The following is a 24,910-nucleotide window of genomic DNA, read 5'->3' as shown; positions in this document are numbered from 1 at the left end:
AGTGCTTCTTCCTTTTAAGTTGGAAGCATTGGTGGCTTATAGGAAACTCCTTCCTCTAATCAAATGGATAGTTATATTTCCATAATTTTTGGTGGGAGAGGAGGACTAAAATTCTTAGACTTACCAATAGTCATCTCCAGCCATACATTTCTCATAAACAGGGCCGTCCAGCTCTTTAGCATCTGGGAAAATAGTCTCATGGTGGATGATGATGGTTTTGATAATTTCATTCACATGTGCTTGGCAAGACACTTGATCCTGTATTTCTGGGACAGGCATCAATGTTGGGCCAAAGCAAATGGCCAGGTTATAAGGGTCCATCATATTCTCATCGCTGTACTGTGACAGACTACAAAAGGAAACAAGAAAGGAGTTATAAAAGAACAAAGAGAAGAAAAGGGCATACATGTTTAATAATAAGACACTTCAATACTTTAATAAGATACTTCAACTTTAAATTGGCTCAGCAAATCCCAAAGAAAGTCAAATGACTTATGACCTTAACTAAGTAGAAACTGAGAGGGGATTCTAAGTCCTTTTGCTTAATTAAGTTGCACTTTTCAAAGTCAGGAGGGGGTTTAATATAATATTCACTACAATGGAGACCAGGATCATGTAAACGAGTTTTATTTGCAAATTTGACAGTCAGGCTCTAAATGCTCCTCAAGTAAATCTGGGATACACAGCAAAGATTTCCGTAAAGCTTTATAGATGTCTTTAAAATTGTCTTCTCTCCATTCAAATATATCTCAGATTTTTAGTTTTCTCCTATAAATCTTGGGGAAAGCCTAGAAGAAAACAAAGAACCTTTTCTTTGTAACTACTGAAAGGAGCAAATAACTCCAGGCTTTATAATCTGCTTTTGGGTAAGACAATCAATGCTAGGTGACAACCAGTGTCACAGAAGCCATTATAAGTACAAGAAAAGGGGAAAAGAATCTTCAATTCTCTTACTCTATGCAAGGCTTGCAAACTGTAGGGGAGATTTCCAGTTGTCTAGTACTAATTTCTACATTCTATTCAATGGGTATTTGTGAAATATTTTCAGTGATTCAAAATAAGCCAGCTCTTTATTGCTATGCTCCCTGCTCTAGGGAGAATTTAGATATGTTATCTTTCAGTGTATAGAATGTCAGTCTTGAAAGGAAATGTAAAATCCAGGTGAACATATGACAAATGGAAGGAGAAAAAGGAGACTCAACTACCTTTGTGAGATGATGACAGATACAAAGAAACTGAGATACCACATGACATACTTTACCCTTTTTTTTGGAAATAAGATAGTCTAGAAAGTAGAAAATACAAAAGCATAATTTCCACAGCTAACATATGTTTTTCCCTTCTGCCATTTCTCAAACACACAATATTTAAAGAAATTCACAATAAGAGTAAATGATCATGTTACAGATCATCTTGAAAATGGATGAATCTTGAAAATGGAGATTCTGAATAAGAATGGCCTTATTTCCAAAAGACATACTTCAGCTCAGTGGAGACAGTCACAGTTAATCTTTCTGGGTCTTTAGTGCTGGCTTGCAAACAAAAACTTGATGTAAAAATGTTATTTCCAAGTTTTGATTCTGCAGTAAAATAATAGCTTATCTCTCTTTTCACAATCCCCATCCCATGCATCCTGCCCTAGAGGCTGGGCCCTTGTGACTGCATGAAGGCAGGTGCAACCAGCCAGAGGGACTCTGGGTAGAACCACTGGAAGCAATGCCAGCAACACCCATGGTGCATTTGCCATTCTTCTGAGATGCATGATGAGTTAGGTTCAGGTTTTGAGAACTTTCTTAATTAACAGACTGCTTTCCTAGTCCATTATGGATTATTAGTTCACAGTGGATTTTGTTCAGGTGTGTCAGGAAGATTTGGTAGGAATGGTATGGAGGGGGCCAGTAGGAACGCAAGGTACTCCACCCTGGGGTATGGTGGTGGTGGTGGTGGGGAGGCGGGGACAGGCAAGCCTCTGGATTTTTAAAACTGCCTGAGTGACTGTGTTTCCTTAAAGGTAAAAATGTACAGCGTCTAGCCTAAACATAGTTTAAACCTCTCTCTAGATACTGCTTATTTCTAGTGGTGATTAATGTACAAAGGGGTTGCTACTGTCATTTGTGAATGTTTTAGGCACCACAGGTCAGCAGTAGAGTTTCATTCTGTATGGTTCTCTGCCAACATTTCCCTATTGTATGATACTTGGCTCCTGGGGTCGAGCTGAGTGGGTATGATTTCAGGACTAGTCAGCAGTATTGTAATAAGTCACCGTGGCTTTTGAGAACTCCAAATGTCCCATGAAATACCAAAAAGAAATACCCGAATTTTAGGAAAGGAGAATCCATGCTAGCATGAGAAGACATTTCCCCAAGTTTATTCAAGAAGTTGATGCCCCTGCATTTCTTTATTTCCAGCTGCTTAACTGAAATGCTGAATAGCAAGGGGATTCTTAGTAGGACGTGGGGAAGCTGTTCTTATAACGGAACCCATACAGCAGGAAGTAGCATAGCTGAAAATCAAGTTGCCGAAATTAAAAGAATAAAGTTCTTTGAAAATTATGTAGTAATTTAAAGGATATGTTACTTTGTTTAAGAGAACATTTTGAGGTAGTTTCTTCTTGATAAGGTCTCATTACAGTGAATTTGCAGAAATTCTTTTTTGGATCTGTGTACAGCTCCCATCTATGATTTTCTTCCATCCCCAACTACAAATATTAAAAAGTCACAGAAATTTTCTGCAATGAACAGCCAGTTTCCATCATTTTGACAAAAACATTCATGACAGTTTTGGATGGAAGTTGGAAAAACACTGAATAACGCTTTTCACTGAAAAGTGTGTGTGTGTTTTTTTAAAGTAATATTTAAATATCTTTGCATTTGTGGCTACAGTTTCTACATCCAGGGTAGGGTTGTCATCTATCAATGACGTTGATCTGCTGAGGAAAAATGTACCTTCAGTCTATATTCAATCATTTTTCTCTTTGACGCTGCTGATAAATGGAACCCAATGTACATTTTGCAGGATCCAAGAACAAAGACAGAATTCAGATGGGCCTTTTGTCAGAGCATTCAGGTACTTACTGATTGAGGAAGGCAAAGAGGTACCTCATCACTATAAGGACCGACCTGGGCAAAGTCAGGAGGAGTTTGCGGATGTGAAGCGCCCTCTCATAGAGATTATCTATTCCTACAGACGGAAGATGACATGGTGAGAGTCCTTTCACTCGCCACATTTAAAACAGAACATTGCAGTACATGGATTACCAGTACACATCTGAATACAAGCAACACCTTGCTCTTGTGTGAGATGCAATTGTAACCAAAACAGTGAATAAATGATCGGCTTGAGTATACCACCATTCCAGAGGGCTTCTCCTCTGACCCTCACTGTTTTCTCTTTCATGGACTTGACTTTGAGTAGTTTAGAATCTTCTAGATTTAAAAACCATTTTTTCCTTTGCTGCTAATTCTAAATTTTGCATCTGATATGATTTCAACTTCTTCTTGCTGCATGCTAACCAAAGTAGCTTTCTGGGGCAAGGCACCCCTTCCCCAACTGTTATGCGTTAATTCATCATATATTTGTCTATGACTATGATCCAGGCACTGTGCCAGGTTTGGAATCTCTCCTTTCTCAAAATTACCATTGCATTTTACTTACATGGCTTTTCACCTTGTATTACATTATACCATCAATATTAGGACAGCCTACCAGGTTTCAAGCACTAGGAATACATTAGCAATACAATTCCTGCCTTCTTATGATGTATGCCCTGATGTTTACAGCTATTTATTTCCTTATCTCATCTTCCCTGTGGGATGGTGAGCTCCCCCAAGAGAGGATTACCTGAGACTAGTGTTATGCTACCTCTTCACCGGGAATACAAACTGTCCAAAGTGTCTCAGTACTAAAGTACTTGTGAACATCAGCAAAAAGGTTACCACTACAACACATTATTGGTATAATTCTCTATATATTTAAAAACACATTTTCACATTTGCTGTCTAAGTTAAAGGGAATAACAAACTTTGCAGTAGGCAGAGCACACACTGTCATCCCCATTTATCAGATTAGGAAAATGAGAGCTGGGCTATACCCAAGGTCAGCAGGCTAGAAGGGGGAGAGCTGGGACCACAACCTATGTGTCCTGTTTCGTAAGTCTGGTTTCGTAAGTCTGTTTCATAAGTCTGTTTCCTAAGTCTGGTTGCCTTTCTTTGATCCCAAGACTACAACTTTGTAGAGTTGTACCTTTACAAAGTACAACTTTGAAGATACCCAGTAAGTATATATTTAAGAAAATATTTCCAAAAAGGTAGTATGTTTAAAAACATTTATGAAGCTTTCTATACTTTGTATCACCATACTGTTCTTAATTGCTCTTGAGATATTCATGAAAATACCTGAAAATTCTCAGTCCATAGCCTCTGACACCATAGTCAACTCATTCTCCTTATTATTATTGTTGTTTTTTAAACCTTCTTCTACCCACAAATGTGGATAACCCTCCAAGATTTCTACCTGGTTCTCCTCAATGGCAACCTCATCCAGATGCAAGGTTACAAGCATCACTTCTAAGATGATATCTTTGCTTCATTTTTCTCCCTTGAATGGAAAAGAAGTCCTGTAGTTTCTAGTTCTAGATACCTCACTGCTAATTTTCTAATTGAAGTCTTGATTGTTTCTAAATTAGACTATCAAAATACTCTCCTAACTCAGTTTCCCTTTCCAATTCCTCTTGTATCAGTGGCTCTCAACCTTGACTTGGATTCACTTGGGGAGATTAAAAATGCTCATGCCTGAGATTCTTTTGTGCAGCCAGGGTTGAGAACCACTGTCTTAATTACTCTCGCCAAGCTCATTTCCCTGGAATCTTGAGTGCTGACCCCAGCTGTTTTCCACTTATTATCAAACTGGGCATTTTATTTTCCCTTCTGCATAGCTGAAAAGGTGTGAAAAATCTATTAGCAATATTCTTGATTAACCAAGAATGAGTTGACAAAACAAGCAATAATTTATCAGGATTCCTGGGAAAAAACCACTTCCATTCCCACCTTTAAGTATGCCAAAGTTGGAACCGTAGCTCTGTCATCTTTTAGCAAATGCAATTTCAGAAACTCTTGAACCAGAGTGTAAGTAAAACATTATCATGCAATTAACATTCTCATTCTTTCATTTTTATTCTTTCACTATAAACCTATAATTTATAATAGTGTGATCTTAGTAATACTGAATTGGATATATTACATTTTGCCTTTTTTATTTGTAAAATATTTCAAAATGGAAAAACTATAACGCCATGAACAAGGCAGATTAGGGTTATATCTATTGCATACAAGCACTTTAACATACTTTCCAGGCAGTGGTCTCAATTTTTTTTTTCCCTGAAAAGACGGAATAAGATGCTTAAAAAAGAAGTTATTCAACAGGTGTATAAATTCTCCCAGGCCACAATAACTCAATAATTATCAACATTTCCACCCCGTTCAGTCCTAGTAGGATCAAGACATGTCCCAGAGGAAGCTGTTTATCTCCATGACAACTTCCAGTGATGTGTGCAAAACCACACTGTACAGAGAGGGAAGATGAAATGCCTACAGATGAAGTAATTTGAAAGCCATTGAGAATTTAATGGGGGGAATTTTGTACCTTTAAGTACTATTTCAACCCAGCTGCATTATTATCTCATATCAGAAATTAACTGGTTGAATGTTTATTACCTAAAATAGCTGATTTTGTAAAAAGTGTAATGTTGTTGCTACTTTAAGGAAGACAAAGATGATTTAGCATCCTTGTATCTAGAAAGCCTATCTCTAAAAATGAAAAAGAAAAAACCCCTCAAAAGTGAAATTATACATACTATGATTTATTCTTAAGACAACAACAAAACTTCTTCCACTGTTTATTGAGGATCTTGGGTGTTTCAAAAGTGAAGTTTCCTCATTCTCCAAGCAAATCCTCATTTTAAAGTTAAGGTCGAGGCTAAGGTGAGAAAATTGCTTGAGCCCAGGAGTTCGAGGCTCCAGCGAGCTATGATCACACCACTACACTCTAGTCTGGGCAACAGAGCAATACATCATCTCTAAAAAAATTAATAATCATAAAATTAAGGTCAACTATCAGGGACAGGATTTTTGTAGCTTAACGCTAGTTTTGAAGTCCTAGATTTAAAAACTAAAGGAAAGGAAAGGATGTAAAAAGAACCACTCTTACTATATTATTCATCTTTAATATTTGTCAAATCCCATAGATGGCGTCACTCTGGAAGCTACATTCTCTATAACTACAGGACATAGGCGTTACTTCCAAGAGGTTTTGTTGTTGTTGTTGTTGTTGTTGTTGTTTTTGAGACAGAGTATCACTCTGTCATCCAGGCCGGAGTGCAGTGGGGTGATCTCGGCTCACTGCAACCTCCGCCTCCCAGGTCCAAGTGATTCTGATGCCTCAGACTCCCAGGTAGCTGGGATTAGGAGCACCCACCAACATGCCTAATTTTTGTATTTTTAGTAGAGAGGGGATTTTGCCAAATTGTCCAGGTCGGTCTCAAACTCCTGGCCTCAAGTGATCTGCCCACCTTGGCCTCCCGAAGTGCTGGGATTACAGGTATGAGCCACCATACCTGGCCTCAAGATGTTTAATCTTAATTCAAGATCCTCTTGTTTCTGTCTCTCGGTTCTAAACTTAGTCCCTCTACCTCTTAAAGGCAGTTCTAAAATTTTATTTAACAAGAATTGAGGGAACAAATATTTGTACACCAGTTTCAGAGTAGCATTATTCATAATAACCAAACGGTAGAGACAACCTAAATGTTCATTGACAGATGAATGGATAAACAAAATGTGGTCTGCACACACAATGGAGCATTATTCAGCCTTAAAAAGTAACAAATTTCTGACACATGCTGCAACATGCGTGAGTCTGGAGGACACTATGCTAACTGAAGCTAGTCACCAAAAGAACAAACATTATATGATTCCACTTATGTTAGGTACCTCGAATAGGCAAATGCATAGAGACTGAAAGGAGAAGAGATGAAGCCAGGGCCTGGGGCAGAAGTGCAGAAGGATGGGGAGTTACTGTTTGATGAGCACCGAGTTTCTGTTTGGGAAGATGAAAAAGTTCTAGAAATGGATAGTGGTGATCATTGTGAATGTACTTAATGCCACTGAACTGTACACTTAAAAATTGTTAACATGGTAAATTTCATTTTATATATATATGGCTTTATATATATATGGTTATATATATATATATATGGTTATATATATATATATATAACCACAACAAAAGAATGAGGGGGTCTGTGGGATGCAAATGAAAGATTTCAGGGGAAAAGCAACAAGGACATAAGTGACACCAAAAAGACTAGATAAAGTTATGTGAGGCAGATGTACATTCTCTATAACTACAGAAACAGAAATCAAAGCAAAACAGAACTGCTGGCATTCCTGAAGTAGTCGCAAATCTATTCGTCTCTAAGGCTTCCGACCGTGATGGCTGCGAGCAGGACTCCCAATTCTACCTGGCTGGCTGCTCAACAGGCGCGCAATGTGCCTCCGACAGGAGCTTCACTCTGGTACAAATGACTCATTTACTCTCGAGTCCAGTTAGCCGGCAAAATTTATGGTTGCTGCTGACACTCTGATGAATGTGCATTCCTAGCTGGCTCTGAGTGTGGCAGTTCATGGTCTTTCACAATTTCATGCTGGAGGGAAAGATGGGTCTTTTCTTCCCCTCAGAAAAGTTGTCAGTGAGGAAAATCAGTATTTCATTTGGACTTCTTGTAAGCTGGGCTTTGTTTTCCACAATTCGAAGTCTCATGTAATTAGGTAAAAGTGGCATTCACCCAACCTTGATCACATGCTCAAAGCTCCCTGGGTTAATTGATGTTCTTTTCCCAGCAAGGCAAGATTCTCATGTTAGCATCCCAACTTCCCAGCAGGCGGCTCAGACAGCTCCATGTAAATGCATGTGAAAAATTTACCATCAAACACAAGTTACTTCAGCAAATGGCAAAAAGTTCAAATGGTCATCACTCTGAAAATACTGGTTCTTCTGTGGACTATTTGTATAAGTATTTGTTTGCCAGAAAACAAATAATAAATCACAAGATGCAAATTTCTCCTTAGGTATGAAGGCAGGGAAGGAAATTCCTCGGTGACCACATTTAGAAACTGTTTATTTAACAGTGGGTACACACATACTTGTGAGTTCCATAGCCTAACAGCTGGCATGTAAGCTGGCAAGATGAATGTACCAGTTTCAGGACATTTTTAGGTTCACACTAACAATGTCAAGGTGTTCATCAAACCTTTGTATATAATTGTTTAATAGACTGACTTCTGTGAATTAAACCATTGATGCCTCTCCTAAATAACAGCACTATAGAAATACATACATAGATGTTTCCTGTTCTGCTGAATTAACATATTGAGGTTAGGAAAGAAACTGAGTCTTAGCCTAGAGAGCTTTACCTACTCAGTTCAGATACTCAGCCTATTAAATATTTTTAAGGATAAAGGAAAAATTAACAACATTATCATAAGGCATCAAACAGAAATTTAGAATTCAGAGAGAAAGCCACCATGTAGGTCCATAAAGCTGAAAGAAATTTTTATAGCGAAAACATATTAGAGCACCAGAAAAAGAGTTCAAAAACGTTTTTCATGAAATAGAAAAGGCAAATAAATTTAGGTATTAAGAAGCTCATCCTAGTATTTTGGCATAATTGCAAAATCACTGGAAACAATCTAAATGTCTAAACTAGGGGATTTGTTACATAAAATAGAAATCATTATAGGGTCACTAAAAGCTATATTTTGAAAATAATATTATTGAGTTTCAAAAAAGTGGTTTATGAAGAGCCAGTGTGGTGTGACATAATTTTTTACAACAGCTTGTCTGGGCACAGTGGCTCACGCCTTAATCCCAGCACTTTGGGAGGGTGAGGTGGGTGTATTGCTTGAGTCCAGGAGTTCAAGACCAGCCTGGGCAATGTGATGAAACCGCATCTCTACCAAAAAAATACAAAAATTAGCTGGGTGTGGTGGTGCACGCCTGTGGTCCCAGCTACTTGGGAGGCTGAGCGGGGAGGATCGCTTTAGCCTGGGAGGCAGAGGTTGCAGTGAGCTGTGATCATGCCACTACAATCCAGCCTGGACAACAGAGTGACAGCCTGTCTCAAAAACAATGTTTTTTACAATACCTTTATTGAGATATAATTAATATACGATATAATTTACCCATTTACAGTTTACCAATGATTTTTAGTACACTTAGAGTTGTGCAAGATCACCTCAATCATTTTAGAACATTTTCATCACTTCAAAAACAAACCTCTTATCCATTAGTGGTCACTTGGTACAATATAATTTTTATGAAAAGTACACAGGAGTGGTGTACCCACAAAATGGATTATTATTTGGCAATCAAAAAGAATGAAGTACTGATACCTACTGTAACATGGATGATCCTTGAAAACATTATGCTAAGTGAAAGCCAATCACAAAGGACAACATACTGTCTAATTCTATTCATATGAAATGGCCAGAACAGGCAAATCTATAGAGACAGAAAGTAGATTAGTGATTGCCTAGGGCTGGGGGTGGTGGTGGTTATGAGCAAATGGGGAGTAATTGCTAATGTTTGCTGACTGGGGTTTCTTTTGGGGGTAATAAAAATGTACTATAATTCATTGTGGCGATGGTTGCACAATTCTGTGACTATACTAAAAACCACTGGCCTGTACTCTTTAATGAATTGTAGAGTATGAGAATTATATCTCAATAAAGCTGTTTTACAAAGTACATAAGTACTGCAGAAAAACTCTGGAAAGATACTAAAAACGTTATCACTATCCCTGTGTACAGAAATTATAATTTGTTCTTAGTTTATAATTTTTCTACAGTGATAACGTGTTAATTGCATAACATTAGGTTGGTGCAAAAGTAATCGTGATTTTTGCCACTGAAAGTAATGGCAAAAGCCACAGTAACTTTTGCACCAACCTAATAAATAATTAAAAAAGCACTGACTACTCATTTGATGATTTAAGGAATTATTGTTTGTTTTAAGGGTATGATAATGGTATTGTAGTTATGTTGCATATTAACATGAAACATAATATTTGTTGTTGTTTGTTGTACACAAAATGTGTACATGCCAGTGGTTCTCTCTGGGTAGTGGAATTACGGAATTTTGGTAGACAATATTTTGTTTTATGTGCTTTTGTGCATTTTTCAGGTACTCTACAATGCCTTCATGTTGGTTTCGTGATAGGAAAAAAAATTCTCCCTTAAGAAACCATTTCCTCATATCCAAGTAGTCATCTAAATAATAACACCTAATGCAAAATGAAGTGAAAATGTTTCATCTGGGCTCACAGCCTTAAGGCAGTCAGAAAAAAAAACATGAATTACTTGAGTGGCTTTTCTAGGGCAAGTCACTTGAACTTATGCCCTAGGAAATCTCAGAGCCATGATACAAGGATATTCTAGAAGCTGCCCAGACTTTGTGGGTATGACCTGGAGCATTGACAAAACCACTCACAAAGTGGATGGTTAAAACAAAACAAAACAAAACAAAACAAAATAACTCTTGGGTGAGAAACTGAGAAACTACCAAGTTTGTCACTTCAAATTTATGCTGCATTTGGTTTTACCATGTCTTCATCCAGATAAGTAATCTTTAAAAAGAAATATACAATAAATTGGGGAAAAAATAGTGCATTTTTTTTTTTAAAAGGCCAAGATAAATTTCCTTTGACTACATGTATTTGTAAGCTTCCAAAGAACGTGGTCACTCAGGATCATAAGGCATAATCATGCCTGGATAATTACTCAATACACACACACACACACACACACACACCCCTTTCCCCAAACAATCCAAAAATAGGTAAGCGAAAAGTAGTAGATGCTCCAGAGACTCATGCGAACTCTTAGAAAAGATGAAAAGGGAAGATTTTTCTATACAAAATAACTGTCATGTGAAATTACTTTAATAGGGAAAATCAAACCCAATTACAACAATGCTTACAAGATGACAAGAGTAAAAACAATCTATCAAACAGATCTCTCTTTCCTGTAAAATTTCAAAATCTTTGTTTCTATCGTATATTAACTTAGCCTGCATTTATTTGTAAATATCTTACCTTTCCTGCTATATTTTAAGCCTCTTAAATGCAAGAATCAAGTCTCTGAATCCCTAGAAAGTTTTACACATTGTAGGCAATTAATCAAATTGGTTCAAATCGTCAAAAGTCTGTAATATTGATAAGGGGATACAATGATAAAAGATGTATTATGCTACTCAAAGAATTTATTGAAAATCCAGGGAAAATGCAGGAAAATCCAGGAAAAATGTATTGTGGTCACATTGGTAAGAAAAAAATGCTTGCTTAGAGATAATAACATCCAAGAATCCTCTCTTTCTTAAGAGGTTAAATGTTGGAGGAAAAGGGGTTGTTATATAAAGAGGTTGTTAGTGTCAATATGTGTATTTTTGAAAAACCTGCCATTCTGTAAAACTGTGCACTAAAAGTGACACGACTAATGGGGAAAAATAGGGTTGGGGCAGACTATTCAACATTTATGAAACTTTGTAACTAGAGCACTAATGAAAACATTAACAATCCTATTAAAATCCAAGGATTATGAATCCATTGATTTTGATTAATCCATTGTTTTAATACAGGAGGGAATATCATTGTAGCTTCTTCATTTGCACTTGAGCACTGCAGGCACCGCCTACGTGAAAGATATCTCCATAGATTTTTTTCCTTGTAGTTTACCTATTTGCTAAATATGACTCTAATTGTGAGAAAGCTTGACACGAATTGTTACAAAGCATTTAATGTGCTGGGAAAAATCATGCTGGAACCAATGTAACTTGAGGATAACACTAATATTTCTAAATTCATGTGAGTTAATTATGCCAAAGAAATGCATATTTAGCAGAACAGATAGATTGCTAAGTAGCTAACCCAGGTACTGGCATATGTGACCAGAGTTTATAGTCAGAGTAATTGTAATAGTAATGATGACAGCTTGCAACACTTACTGAGGGTTACTATGTGCCAGGCATGATGTTAAACCCTGAACATGGACTATCTCATTTATTCTTCACATAGACTCTATGAAGTAGATGAAGAAACAGCTATTTAATAAGATTAAGTATGAATCTTTGCTCAAGTTTATACAAAGTTGGAAAGTGGTAAAGCTAGGATTTGAACCTAGATCTTTCTGACTCTATGGCCTCAGTTATTAAAAACCACTATGAAATGTTATTTTTCATCCAATAAAAGTGTGAAATGATTCTACAATGGTAACTGACAATGTGGCCCAATGCTCTTTATCCAACTGGTACATGTACATGTTACAGCTGACATGATGTATGGACCTAGAAAACCACTAAGCATTGTACAGCACTTGTTATTTTTCCAGACTTAAGCCTTCTGGCTAGGATGTGAGGGAAATCTTTGGACATGGCCAAAGGAGAATTCCAGAAGTGAGACACCTCCTTTTCATTTCTTTCCAGCTGGGTCAGAGGTTCGTTGTGATGACTCAGGCTACGCAAGGGCTGTGGAATGGACGTGCAGCTGTACTTCTAAATTCCAATGGGACATCAGACTGGGGAGGATTATGACCGGGAAATTCATACCCAGCTGGAGCCAAGACTCTACGCACCAATGCGAGACAAAGAACTTTTGGTGGCATCTTGACTTTTCAATTCATTTCATCTATAAATTCTATTTAACTTAACATGCTCCAGGAATTAACTAATTCCTAACATTTGGGACTGGCCAAATGTTAGGGCTGCGAAACTGAGTAATCCATAAATCCACAGGCCTGTGGAGCTAATTGTGGGCACTTCATTCAGCATACTCTGTGCCAGGCACTCTTCTTGGCATTTTACACGTATTAACTCACTAAATTCTCACAACCCTATCATGTAAGGATTAATGTTCTCCCTATTTTATAGGTGAGGAAACCGAGATGCAGAGAGCTTAAGAAACCTGCCTAAGGTCACACAGCTGATGAGTGTGTGGCAGAGCTAGGATTTGAACTAAGCTCTCTGAATCCAGAGTCTCCATTCTTAACCTACTGCCTAAACTCCTTCTCTAGTAGTAGGAGACAGAGGGGTTAAACAAATTATAATGTGGGGAGATCAGAAAAATTCTAGACATACGTACCCAATAGACTACTGGGAGAGGAGAAAGTGATTAATCCTGGTTGGAGTGGTGGGGAGGACAGAGTTGTGGGAGGAGTGCCAATTTGGCAAAGCCTTCACAGCAGATGTTGAATGGTTATCAGGGACAGCTGAGGAAGTAGCATAGGCAAGTGGATGGAGGTGGGAAATAGCCTGGCATGTGTACAGTCTGCTACTGCTGAAATATACAGTAAATATGGTAGGGTAGCAGGGGAGGACTGTGTAGCAGTAGAAGATATCAGAGAGAGGAAGAATTCAATTCTATGAATTGGCCATGCCATGGAGTTTACTTCTTCTTTTTTTTTTGAGACAGTCTTACCTCTGTCACTCAGGCTGGAGTACAGTGGCACGATCTCGGCTCACTGCAACCTCCGCCTACCAGACTCAAGAGATCCTCCTGCTTTAGCCTCCCAAGAAGCTGGGAATCCAGGTGCATGCCACCATGCCTGGCTAATTTTTTATTTTTAGTAGAGATGGGGTTTTGCCATGTTGCCCAGGCTGATCTCGAACTACTGGAGACCAAGCAATCAGCCCACCTTGGGGAGTTTGCTTTTATGTGGGAAATACTGAAATAGGTTTTAAACAGGGGAGAAAGCAAGCAACCCATTTTTTTTTTTCTTTTACTCTAGCTACAGTATGGAGAATGGAAGGATGCAGGGCCGGGGTCAGGGGGTAGGGGTTGGGAAAGGAAGGCAAAATCTAGAAGTAGAGTCCATTTAAGAGACTCTAACTATCCCCAGTGAGAAACCAAGGTGATGGGGATGGGGAAGGAGGGATGAGTAGCGAGATGTTTTTTTTGAGGCCAGATCAACAGGACTTGTTGATTCAGGTGGGGGGTTGGGGGACTGTAGGGAGCTTTCTTTATTAAGAGTAAAAAGTTGATTCTTATGAAGCCTAAGTGATTGAAGTCAGCTCTAGACTCTTACTGGGAACTCGGACTTAAAAGGGGTCCTGTATTTTTAGATGCATGGATCCTGATTGTGGCTAATAACTAATTCATGGTATCATTATTTTCACCTTCCTTTGTATAGTGTCAAAAAGCTCCACTGAAGTAAACAGCAATGCTTTACTTTGCCAATGATTATCAGTTTCATAATATGTCATACACAATCCCAGAGCAGCTCTGCCTATTGGGTTGGGTTGCCCACTGACAGATAATTACCACCTGGTGTTCCTGCACTGTAATAAGGATCTTTGATCTCATCTTACCCATTTCTTGAAATAACACTCAAAGATGGATAAATTACCCCACTCCTAAAATTGGTTGAGAAAAACCAAGAACCAAAAGCCAAGAAAAGGTCACATTTCCCAGCTTACAACGTTCTCCTCTCCCTTAGGCGGCTGGCACCTGCCTTTCGGCTCAGTTCCAGCCATGAGTGGGAAGCTCCTGGCTTTCTGGAGCCAGAGGATGTTCAGGAGGAAAGCCCACTCAGTCGAGGGCGAGGCCATAGCTGGGAGGATGACTCGCACTGGATCCAGAAAGAAAGCAAATGGTCTCAGAAATATGGTGGTAATGGAGTAATGGTGGGAGTGGGGGTGTGTGAAGGGGGGCCAGTGCCTTTTCCAGGAAGTTGGTTAGTGAAATAATTCTGGTGGGAAAAGACGAAAAAGAAGTCCACTTACTGATACAAGAAATCAGATCATTAAATCTTTCCTTAGGAAAGAGGGGATTTTCCAGCCCACGGAAATAGAGCTTCAGAACGCCAGCAACTGAGTTAATATCATGGTTACTCTGGTCATCAGCCAAAGGATTTTCACCTAAAAAAAAAAAATTGTTACACTTATAGTGCTTCTTTTTATCTGAACAAAAATATATTTTTATGAACATACACACTGCTATATATACATGTATCTTTTAATTACACTTTATGAAAGATTATATGGTACTAAAATTAAAATAATTGGTTTAGATATCCCATCCCATGATTAACCTAAAAATAGTTGACTAAAATAAAGCTTTTAAAGTCTTATGCTACTAAACAATCCCTTACAAGTTACCCAAATCTTAAAAATAAAATATTGTGGAATTTATAATTTTACCCAACCCCCACTTTTTAAAAGCTGAAATCTGTAATCTTAGTTTGACATGAATTCAAACACTACATCCTGTGTTTCTTACCCTACTGGAAAAAAGGCACACACACACATAGTCTGTCTGGCTATGCTATGTGAGTCAGCAAAATTTATCAGAAATGTCATAGGCTCCACTGAATTGTGAACACCTACAATTAAATAAGTAGGCATTTCCCAAAGTGGCATGGTGGTGTTCACAGCACATCTGAAAGCTGTCTTAGCAGAGGGAGACTGTACAATCAGATAGAGGAACTTGAAAATATACCTTTCACGTTGCCAAGGAGTTTGTATAAAAGGTGGGAATTTAAAAAAATATATCACAAATATAAAATTATGTATTTTTTTATGGTAAACAACTTTAAAATATTAGGTAACTAGTCTGATGTTTCTCTCTGAGAATTAAATTAAATTATTAGGCAACTAGTTTGGTTATAGTTCCTCTCAGAGATAAAATCCTTAAGAAGTTCAACAAAAAATACAACCTTAATTCAAATTCTATTTTTTATTTACAGTTTTATGCTTCTCTTCTAAAGTTCACAAAAAGTGTGCATTGCATTTTAATGTATTTTTTTTTTTTTTTTTTTTTGCTTCTTAGGGCAATTTATTTTTAGGGATCTGTTGTTTCCTTTTCTCTGTTCCTAGGGCAAGAAATCACTGAACATGAATTTATCAGAATATAATAATTACTATTATTTTTGCCCAAGCAGATCACAAACAAGAAATACTGGGAAAACTTCCAAGGAAAAATGATAGCGTATTTTGCCTGTGGTGGCTAGCACAGAACCTGATACTTCACCATATTCCAACTTATCCTGAAGATGGCCACTGCATGAGACTTGACACATGTGGCTGCTCTGCTCTAACCATCAATTTTTACAGTTTTGCCGATGAGGAAATCGAGGCCAAATAGGAATTGAGCGACTTGACCGATCTCACATGATTGATTAGTGGCTGAGAGTCTGATATGATTCTAGGTCTGCCTGACATGAAAGTGTGCAGCTTTGCTAATTATAATGTGCTAATTGGAATGTTTCTAACATAAGGAAATTACATGTGCTTCAGGTGATAGATATCCCAGTTACCCTGATTTGATCATTATACATTGTATGCCTGTGTTAAAACATCATATATACCCTATTAATACATAATACTATTACATACCCATAATAGTTAAAAATACAAAATTAAGGGAAAAAAAGGATTGACATTGAAAAAAGATAATGTATAGGGTAAATGACCCAGTTTAGTAGAACTTATTTGACAGCCAATTATAAACAAGCATAAGGCACCTGCTAGGGTCACAGGGAAGGAGCCTGTGGACAGTGAGAAGAAATAGGGAAGAGCTCTGGACAAAGGGAGCAGCTGGGCAGCTGGGAGGAGCTGCCTCCCTCACCTGCTATCTAGGCCCAGGGCTGCCCTGGCCACTCTTCTAGAACCTTTCAGCCCCACATTTGCTACACCTGGCACTGATTATCAATGTCAGCCCTCAACCAGGATGCAGAGCTCATATACTTTTCTAATTTTAATAACAAGGGCTTATAGTTTTGGTCCCATTTCTCAGCTATTCTTAATGGATTCGTACAGCTGCACCCCTAATGCAGTACATACAAAGAAAGGTTTTGAGGATATACAGAGTAAGGGTGTCACTTCAGTTTACAGAACATGATGACTTTTCAACATGGTTTGTTTATAGGGATAGACATGCAATTACCTCTCTCAAATGAATTTTTAATATCATTGACTTCCACCTGGGAACCAGACACTCTGAAAATCCCCTGATGCTGAAGACCTAAAGAGAAAAGAAAGCAAAGAGGATAAAACTCCCATCACATTGTCTAGGTCCCTCTTTTTCCCAGGAAGTAAATTTACTGAAACACTCCTAGTGATTTTTTAAAAAACAAGAATTCTGTAGTTTATGGCTTACCATAGAGATTGATGAACCGAATACAGCTTTCCACAATGAGGGGAATAACCTGTCCTGAGTCCTGGGTAAAGGGATAGAAACCAGTTAAGCTCAAGGGAGAGGTATAAACCCCTCATTATAATAAGGCTTACAGTTTAACAGTAATTAAAGAGGGATTTTTGCAGTTCTGGAGCAAACCAAATTAAATACATTTAAGGCAATCCTGTTTCAACTTACCCTGCTCTGCCTAGAGATGTCAAAAGCTAATTCATCTCTTTTCTTATATTAAGACTCACATACCAAAATGAATATGTGAATAACTCATTTTTAAAAGCTTATTTATGCAAGTGATCAATCTTTAATGGACTTAAAAAGAACTCTGTGTGTTATAATCATAGCATCTTCAGTTTGATTGGCTATATTCATCATGAAAGACAACTTTTCAGCCATCTCAGGATTCTCTCTGTGACATCCCTGAGAGTACATCACCTAGATGACAAGTTATAAAAGGGCTTCCATATCTATAGATGCCTAATATGAGAATTGTTACAGAGATAATTAAAACATGTATTTATTTAGTTTACATCAGAACTTACAGATTTTTCATTATTACATTTTCATATTTTAAGGAATAAGAAAAAAATGGCACAAATATACATCGGAGTAGATCGTTTTTTTAGAAAGGAACATTTTTGGGCCTTCTTTCCCCACGTCTTGTAAAACAGTCACTGCCTTCTACTAAACAAATGTAAATTGTGGCAATGTTTTAAAACATGTATAGGATGACAAATGAGATGAAGGGCTGCTGAGGTCACAGTTAAATATGTACCAATGCCATGTACTCCATGAAGTTGGGAAGGTTACTGACTACAGAATTATTTTTCATGTATTTGTAAGACTCTGCTTTTTCAGGAATTAGATCTTTTTAAAAAAGCCAAAAAAACCCCAAAACCACTGGGCTCAAAAATGATTAGCTGACATCAGGTATTAATTCATGAGGAATTTTATTTTGAAATGCAAAAAAAAGTTGGTTGTCTTAATATATTAGAACAATTCAGAATACATTAACCTTTCCAATTAAGCAGTGGGGGAAGGATTGGGAATAATGCAGTTCAGCAATTTAAACTCTTTACTATTCCTAGAATGGGTATTATACTTCTTAAGGAATTGTCTTATTTTAGGTTTTAAGACAATCTAATCAGTGTATAAACCAGTTAATGGCTCAATTACTTCTGGAGCCTGTATTAAGTTTCTCTAATTAGTTAATTTGTTTTAGGAGTATAAATTTTATTAATTTCTTAAAGAAGAGTCTTAAGAACAAAGACACATTTTAGTGTGGACTAGCTGGCTCAGGAACAGTAATGTAATTACATCACAACTTACTGAATATGTGAAAGGATTTTTCTTTAAGATATAAGTGTTTTAGGGGTAGTAAACTATACGAACAATTCATGGAACACTAATCTGAAAGCAACATATTTTTAAATGTGATAAAAGGAGACCACTAATTTACATCTCTGCTGAACTTAGTATTAAAACAAAAAGAAAAGCAAAGAATACAAGGTTATTAAAAGGAAAATGTTTGCACTAAGAAAGTTCTCAATAAAAAATGTCTTAGGTTTTCATATTTTTAAAAATGTTCTTATATTTACATTTACTAATTGCTTTTTTTAAAAGCTATGATCAGTATTTCATTCAGATATAATTAATTTTGTAGTCAAAAAGTAATGAGTATATGTGAGTTAATTTAATTTAATTTTATAGATTTCAGATGCATGGGTAGAAAATGTAAGAAAATATAAGAAGAATGGATTGCATTCCATCTATCATTCAAACTAATCCTTTGGTGTCAGTTTTCCCATGAGAAAAAGAGAAAAAATGGTTTTGCTTTTGCTGTCTTCACAGTGACACTGTGGAGATTTCAAGTGAGCAAGGCCTTTTTAGAAGTGGAAAGGAGCCCTCTGTATTGTTTCTATTACCAAAGAGTCTTCAATGTGCCATCTGGGTGGTGAAGAGCTTCTATAAGTGAATTTTCCATGATAGCTGGTTTATTTATTCTTTGGTACCTCAATTTACTTTCATTTAACTGCTCTTAATGAAAAATTGAAAAAATATATAAAATGTGCTTTTCTATCATCTTAAGCAGCCATTCTCATACCATATTATCAAATACAACAGAATCCTATGTCTGCTTCTTGCAGCTTTTCCATATTCTCTTTCTCTGCCAGGCCATCAGCTGCATATCTCATTGCTTTCATTTTATCGTTCCTCTCTCTCCATCTAATTTGTCCCTGCTTATAAGCCAGGGGCTGGGAAAATAGATAATCAAATTTGACAATAATTTTATATTAAATTAGAGCCAATAAGGTTCTTCTGGATTTAAGGCTTAAGGCAGATTTGTAATTGCTATTTAGGTTCTTCAGTGGCTTTTCACGTAATTCCAAAGTAGGGCTATTTTTAAGGCTGCCAGAGGTTTTTAATCTATGTATGTATGTATGTATGTATGTATGTATCTGTCCTTACACACGCCACGTGCACATTTATTTAATTGTTAGTACACTAATTCAATAAACAGACCTAAGAAAGTAAGGCATCTGTAACATATCATTAAGGGAGTTTATTAATGATGTGGTTTCTCAGATAAACTTAGTTTGCAGAAACACTGCAGCCCATGCCATAAAATGTGAACTATGAAGGAGAAAGCAAGCCCTTTACTTCTTTGTAAAATTCACACTAGGGTCCATAATCCAGTATTAAATGTGTATTTGGTATTTAACATTGACTCTCCCTAATAAAAGCCCTTGATCAAACTTGGTACATTTGCCAAACACATAATGTAAAAAGTAATAGTTTAATGTACTCATTTTTCCTCTAGTGTTTGATTGCTACAGTTTCTAAGTAAAACCCATTTACAAACCTATCTAGTTTCCAAATGCAAACATTTTTCTTTTAAAACCCTTAACAATCTAATTAAAGCCAAGCATGAGCACGACTTGAAAATGATACCAACAGTGAAAGAGCACCCTCACGTCCCTCTAGCACTGTACCTGATGTCTTGTGTGCGAGTTTCTTCGTCCTCGGCTAGAAGCATTATCAGAAATACAGGATGAAAAAGAAGACGAAGAGTAAACACAGCAGAGATACAAGGTAGAGATCATAGGGTCTTACAATTCATTCAATATAATGAATTCCTCAAGTCATGGGAAATCAAAACTCCTGCTGTGCTTCAGAGCTAGCCTAACAAGCAGACTTTAAAGAATACTTTGTGCCATCTCATTTGCACGAGTAAAAATACAACATTTTTATCAGGTTGCTTTTTAACTTTCTGTATAAATTATGGCTCTTTAAAAAAAAAAAATAAAGAAAGAGGGCTTTCTTTTGTGCCCACATAATAATACCCACATTCATTCTCTCTTCTGAAGACACTCAACCCAAATATTCTTTCCTCTCTGACTTCAGGAAATATTATATTGATTTTCTGGGAAAGCAAAGAGCCCCAGGACAGACTTGGACATAATGACCTTCCTCCTCTTACAAGAGGCTGAGACCATTATAGTAAGAAGCATGGAGATCAGCCACCCAGATGGCTGGTGCCAGTACCTTGACGAATGTTTCCAAATCCCCATTAAACAACTTAGTATTATACTGTGAGCGGGGCCTGGACTTCCTGTGTTTCTGGGGCTTAGGGGGAACATTTGGAGGCCTAAGGGAAGGGAATATAATTACTGAGCATGGCAGAAATCAAACAGTAAATGAAACATCTATAGGTCACATCAATATTACAAAACATGGGAATCTTGGGTTCCTTCCCCTCCCCCAGTCACAGGGGAAAACAGTCCTTCCCATTTCCCATTTATTTACTTTCACTTCTGTATCAAAAAACATACAAATTGTTTATTCACACTGCTGTTTCCCTGTATGTTGCAGCTGACTTTTGTTTTGTTTGCTGGTTTGTTTTAAAATAAACACTACCAAGTAGCCTCGTTAGTTATTTGGCCAAACGTTACAAACCAGCATTCTTGCTATCTGGGTTACAAGTCACACAGTAAGATACAACCGGTCATAAAGATTAGGGCTCTGGTAGATCCCCAGATGAGGAATTAAATATAACATTTTCAGGTAGATGTAATTTTTTTAATTTTTATTTTTTTTTAAGACAGAGTCTTGCTCTGTTACCCAGGCTGGAGTGTAGTGGAATGATCATGGCTCACACTGCAGCCTCCACCTTCTGGGCTCAAGGGATCTTCCCACCTCAGCCCAAGCAGCTAGGACTACAGGCGCATGCCATCATGCCCAGCTAATTTTTAAATTTTTTGTAGAGACAGAACCCCCTATGTTTTCCAGGCTGGTCTTGAACTCCTGGGCTCAAAAGATCCTTCCACCTTGGCCTCCCAAAGTGCTGGGATCATAGGCGTGAGCCTCCTCACTCAGTCCAGCAAACCAATGCAAGTAACATCACATCTGTTCGATACCCCTCCAGTAGTAATGGGATTTTATTTTATGCAAAAGTAACTATTAATGGATTACAAGTAAAAAAAAATAGTTTGGGTTCACTGCTTTTTCTAATTTGGGGGACATACAGGCTCGCATGAGTTATTATTTCTTTAGAACGAACTATTCCACCACCTAAATATCTGAGGATGTACTCGTTTATGCCACTGCAGACTCTTTTCCTCTCCAGTCTGCCCATTTGCTCTGGTGAATAAACCATTCTCTCTGACATATGCACATCTAGTGCAGCATGTAGTATATTTAGAAATTCTGTACCACCCTGCCCTGTGACTGCAGAGAGGGAACCTCTTCTGCTCTCTCCCATTAGTGGAAAGAAGGCCAGAATTACCTGACTCAATTTCTACTACTGTGCTAAATGAAATACATGGAAGGAGAGCCCTGAGACCTGTCTCTGGATCTTTTAATGCAAAACTCCTTCTTAATTGCAAGGCTTATAGGAGGATACACACCACACCAGGAAATTGTGTAAAGCCCTTTATTAAGCTTCAGACTCTAGGAAAATTTATCTTTTTTAGTTCATTTAAGTTCAGAAGGTCTGGTTCATATACCAGATCCCAAGAAGTTACATGGAAGCCTGACTAGCCTCCTAAGACACTATCATGTATGGAAACAAACCTACTGGTACAGCCTTTCATAGCTAAATTCTAAGACCCTCCCAGTAGATGGGCTCATATGATGAACGGGGTACACAGCACCTGAAGTCCCACAGTGCTGGTGAGGTTAAAAGGAGCCTTTGCGAGTGTCTAGGAGGGAATATGGAAACTTCTACCAGGCAACCTATCATTTCCTGCCATGGATGCAATTTCTGAGATCTCTTTTATACACTGAATTCTGGCCATTCATGGAGGAAAGAATCTGATAGGTGTAAAAAGAACAAAACAACCAACCAAAGGGTTTAACCCTACATACTTGATTTCATCCACTCCTTTTACTATTTTAAAAGTGTTTTAAAATGTGGATTTCATTTTTATTCAGGTATGGTGAGGCCAAGGATCAGGAGACAACTACCACTGAAAAGATAGTTTGTTACTCACAGTTCCCAAGAGTTGGGGACATGCCCCACCACCAGGGAAACCACAGAAGGAAGCACCAGGGTTGGTCAGGAGGCAGAAGGCACAAAGGAAAATGTGGGCAAGAGTCTTTATTGTGGTTCCCACTGGAGGGAATGGGAGAAGCTGGGCAAGCAGGTTTAGAATAGGCTACTTGGAATGATTCCAGTGGGCCTTGGGGCATAGGGACTATCCCTAAATTGTCCCATACCTGGCCTTGGGGTGATTAGGGAAGGGGAAGAGTGGCCCTGAGTGTCAGAACCATGAAGGAGGTGGTTGGAGGTAGGTCCTCTGGATCACCTGACTTGCATACAAAAGGCACACTTGCAAGCCAGTTCTTACTACTGCTAGGAATTGGCTAATCCTGGGAGGGGCAGTACTTCTGGAGTCAGCAAGGCCCCAAGATACCAAAGCATGAAACTAGAAAATGTGGTTATTACAATAAGGTCCAAGAGAGCTTCACATCTGGTGATATCTGGAGAAGCTGACAAAGCTAAGGAGATTAGAATTGTGTTTGGTCACTGATTCATGGAGCGAGCCAATCCTGTAGACGGAGCCAGAAACCTCCAATGCCCTGAATCATTGTCCCCACATGACTGGGAGACGCAGGGTAATGCTGGCTAATGGAGGGATATCTTTTGAGTCTTCTATCAAAGGCCTGAAAACCACCTCTGTAGGATTCTATAGTATGGTAAACGTGAACACATGCAAGTTGTGAGAGGAACTTGGAATGCAAACGAACTGCCTGAGTGCTTATCAAAGTAATTTCCATGGTGAAGTCTGACGATTCTTGCTCTGCTACGCCCACATCAAGTGAACAGAGCCAGGGATGTTCGACATTCCAACTGCGTGACTCATTCTGATTCTGTGGCTACCACATGACTTCCTGATAGTTTGGTTTCCTATAGAGGATGCCCACATGAGAGGAAGTACTGGTCAGGTTGACGTGAGTATCTAGTCTATTTGGCAATTATAGCTCGCATTGCAAATTTATATATTTCCATTTCTGCTTTTGAAAAAAATCTCTTTGTTTGAAGTACCTTACATTAATTATAATTGAGAAACAACAAGTGAAACAATTGATACTGCAAGGAGATGCTACAGGTGAAAAACACCTCTATAAGCTGCATATTACCAGGTTGAGGTTACAGTCCTCTTTTTCACTGACACAGTGAAGAAAAACCTCAGTGTTTTTTTCTTTTGTTAGGTTTGGAAAAGTCAGGAGCTGTATCTTTCCAGTTGGTTTACCAAGAAGTACGAGAGGCTTCCTTATGAATAAGCCGCCCAGCAATAACATCCTAGATCCTTGAAAGTCGACTTGCCACTTACTGCAACAGATATACCAATGTTCTAAATGCCTCTTATTTCAAAGAGAACTCAATTTCAAAAGTGCAACATCTTGCTATGCTAATTAGATAATTTACGTCTGTTGCACAAATGGTGACATAGAAAAATAAAAGTTGCCACAAACTTTCCCCAACCCAGATCAGAATCTGCTGCCCAAATGGCTTTTCCTTCTTGTAGTAGCTTCACAATCCTCCCCTGATTGAAGACAGTATAATATGGAAGTATGTTAAAAGTTAAATGTTTAAAGTGAATCAAAATGGAGAATATATAGAGAGCTAAAATCTTAAAGATATTCGATGTAGCTCTAATTTTTATTTTTAGAGATGGAGTCTCACTCTGTCACCCAGGCTGGAGTGTGGTGGCGCAATCTAGGCTCACTGCAACCTCTGCCTCCTGGGTTCAAGTGGCAGATTTTCCTGCCTCAGCCTCCTGAGTAGCTGGGATTACAGGCGCATGCTACTATGCCCAGCTAATTATTTGGTATTTTTAGTAGACACGGGGTTTCACCACATTGGCCAGGCTGGTCATGAGCTCCTGACCTCAGGTGATCCACCCGCCTCATCCTCCCAAAGTGCTGGGATTACAGGCTGAGCCACTGCACCCAGCCAGCTGTAATTTTTATATGACTAAAGGAAAATAGGAACAGAAAATAATTATACTTTCTACTTATGCAGATGTACACATCATATTTTTTTAAAATTAAACTATCAAATCAAAAGTCTGGTCACACTATTTAGAAACACTTGAAGTGTTCTGGATTAGATAAACCAAGCCTGTTTAACTTAGGTTTTTGTTACTGTCTCTGCCTATTAAAGAGCTTTACAAT

The 24,910-nt window shown here is 38.0% G+C and overlaps 1 protein-coding gene across 2 annotated transcripts in view; it reads right to left on the bottom strand.

Moving 5' to 3' along the window:
- The window catches only part of SRGAP1 (SLIT-ROBO Rho GTPase activating protein 1), a 317,024-nt gene that overhangs the window by 33,842 nt on the left and 258,272 nt on the right, over positions 1 to 24,910 (bottom strand). The window contains exons 12-17 of one of the 2 annotated variants that reach the window (XM_011929220.1): positions 20,777 to 20,879; positions 17,198 to 17,258; positions 16,985 to 17,062; positions 14,824 to 14,958; positions 3,075 to 3,180; positions 125 to 349 (exon numbers count right to left, since the gene is read on the bottom strand). In XM_011929220.1, coding sequence (XP_011784610.1) covers positions 125 to 349; positions 3,075 to 3,180; positions 14,824 to 14,958; positions 16,985 to 17,062; positions 17,198 to 17,258; positions 20,777 to 20,879 — 708 coding nt within the window. Of the gene's footprint in view, positions 1 to 124; positions 350 to 3,074; positions 3,181 to 14,823; positions 14,959 to 16,984; positions 17,063 to 17,197; positions 17,259 to 20,223; positions 20,258 to 20,776; positions 20,880 to 24,910 lie in introns of both variants that reach the window. The other variant, XM_011929221.1, reaches the window with a different exon arrangement.

The sequence above is a fragment of the Colobus angolensis genome, unplaced genomic scaffold (genome assembly GCF_000951035.1).
Source record: "Colobus angolensis palliatus isolate OR3802 unplaced genomic scaffold, Cang.pa_1.0 Scaffold80, whole genome shotgun sequence".
NCBI classification, from domain to species: Eukaryota; Metazoa; Chordata; class Mammalia; order Primates; family Cercopithecidae; genus Colobus; species Colobus angolensis.
This window is presented reverse-complemented; position numbering and strand designations above follow the sequence as displayed.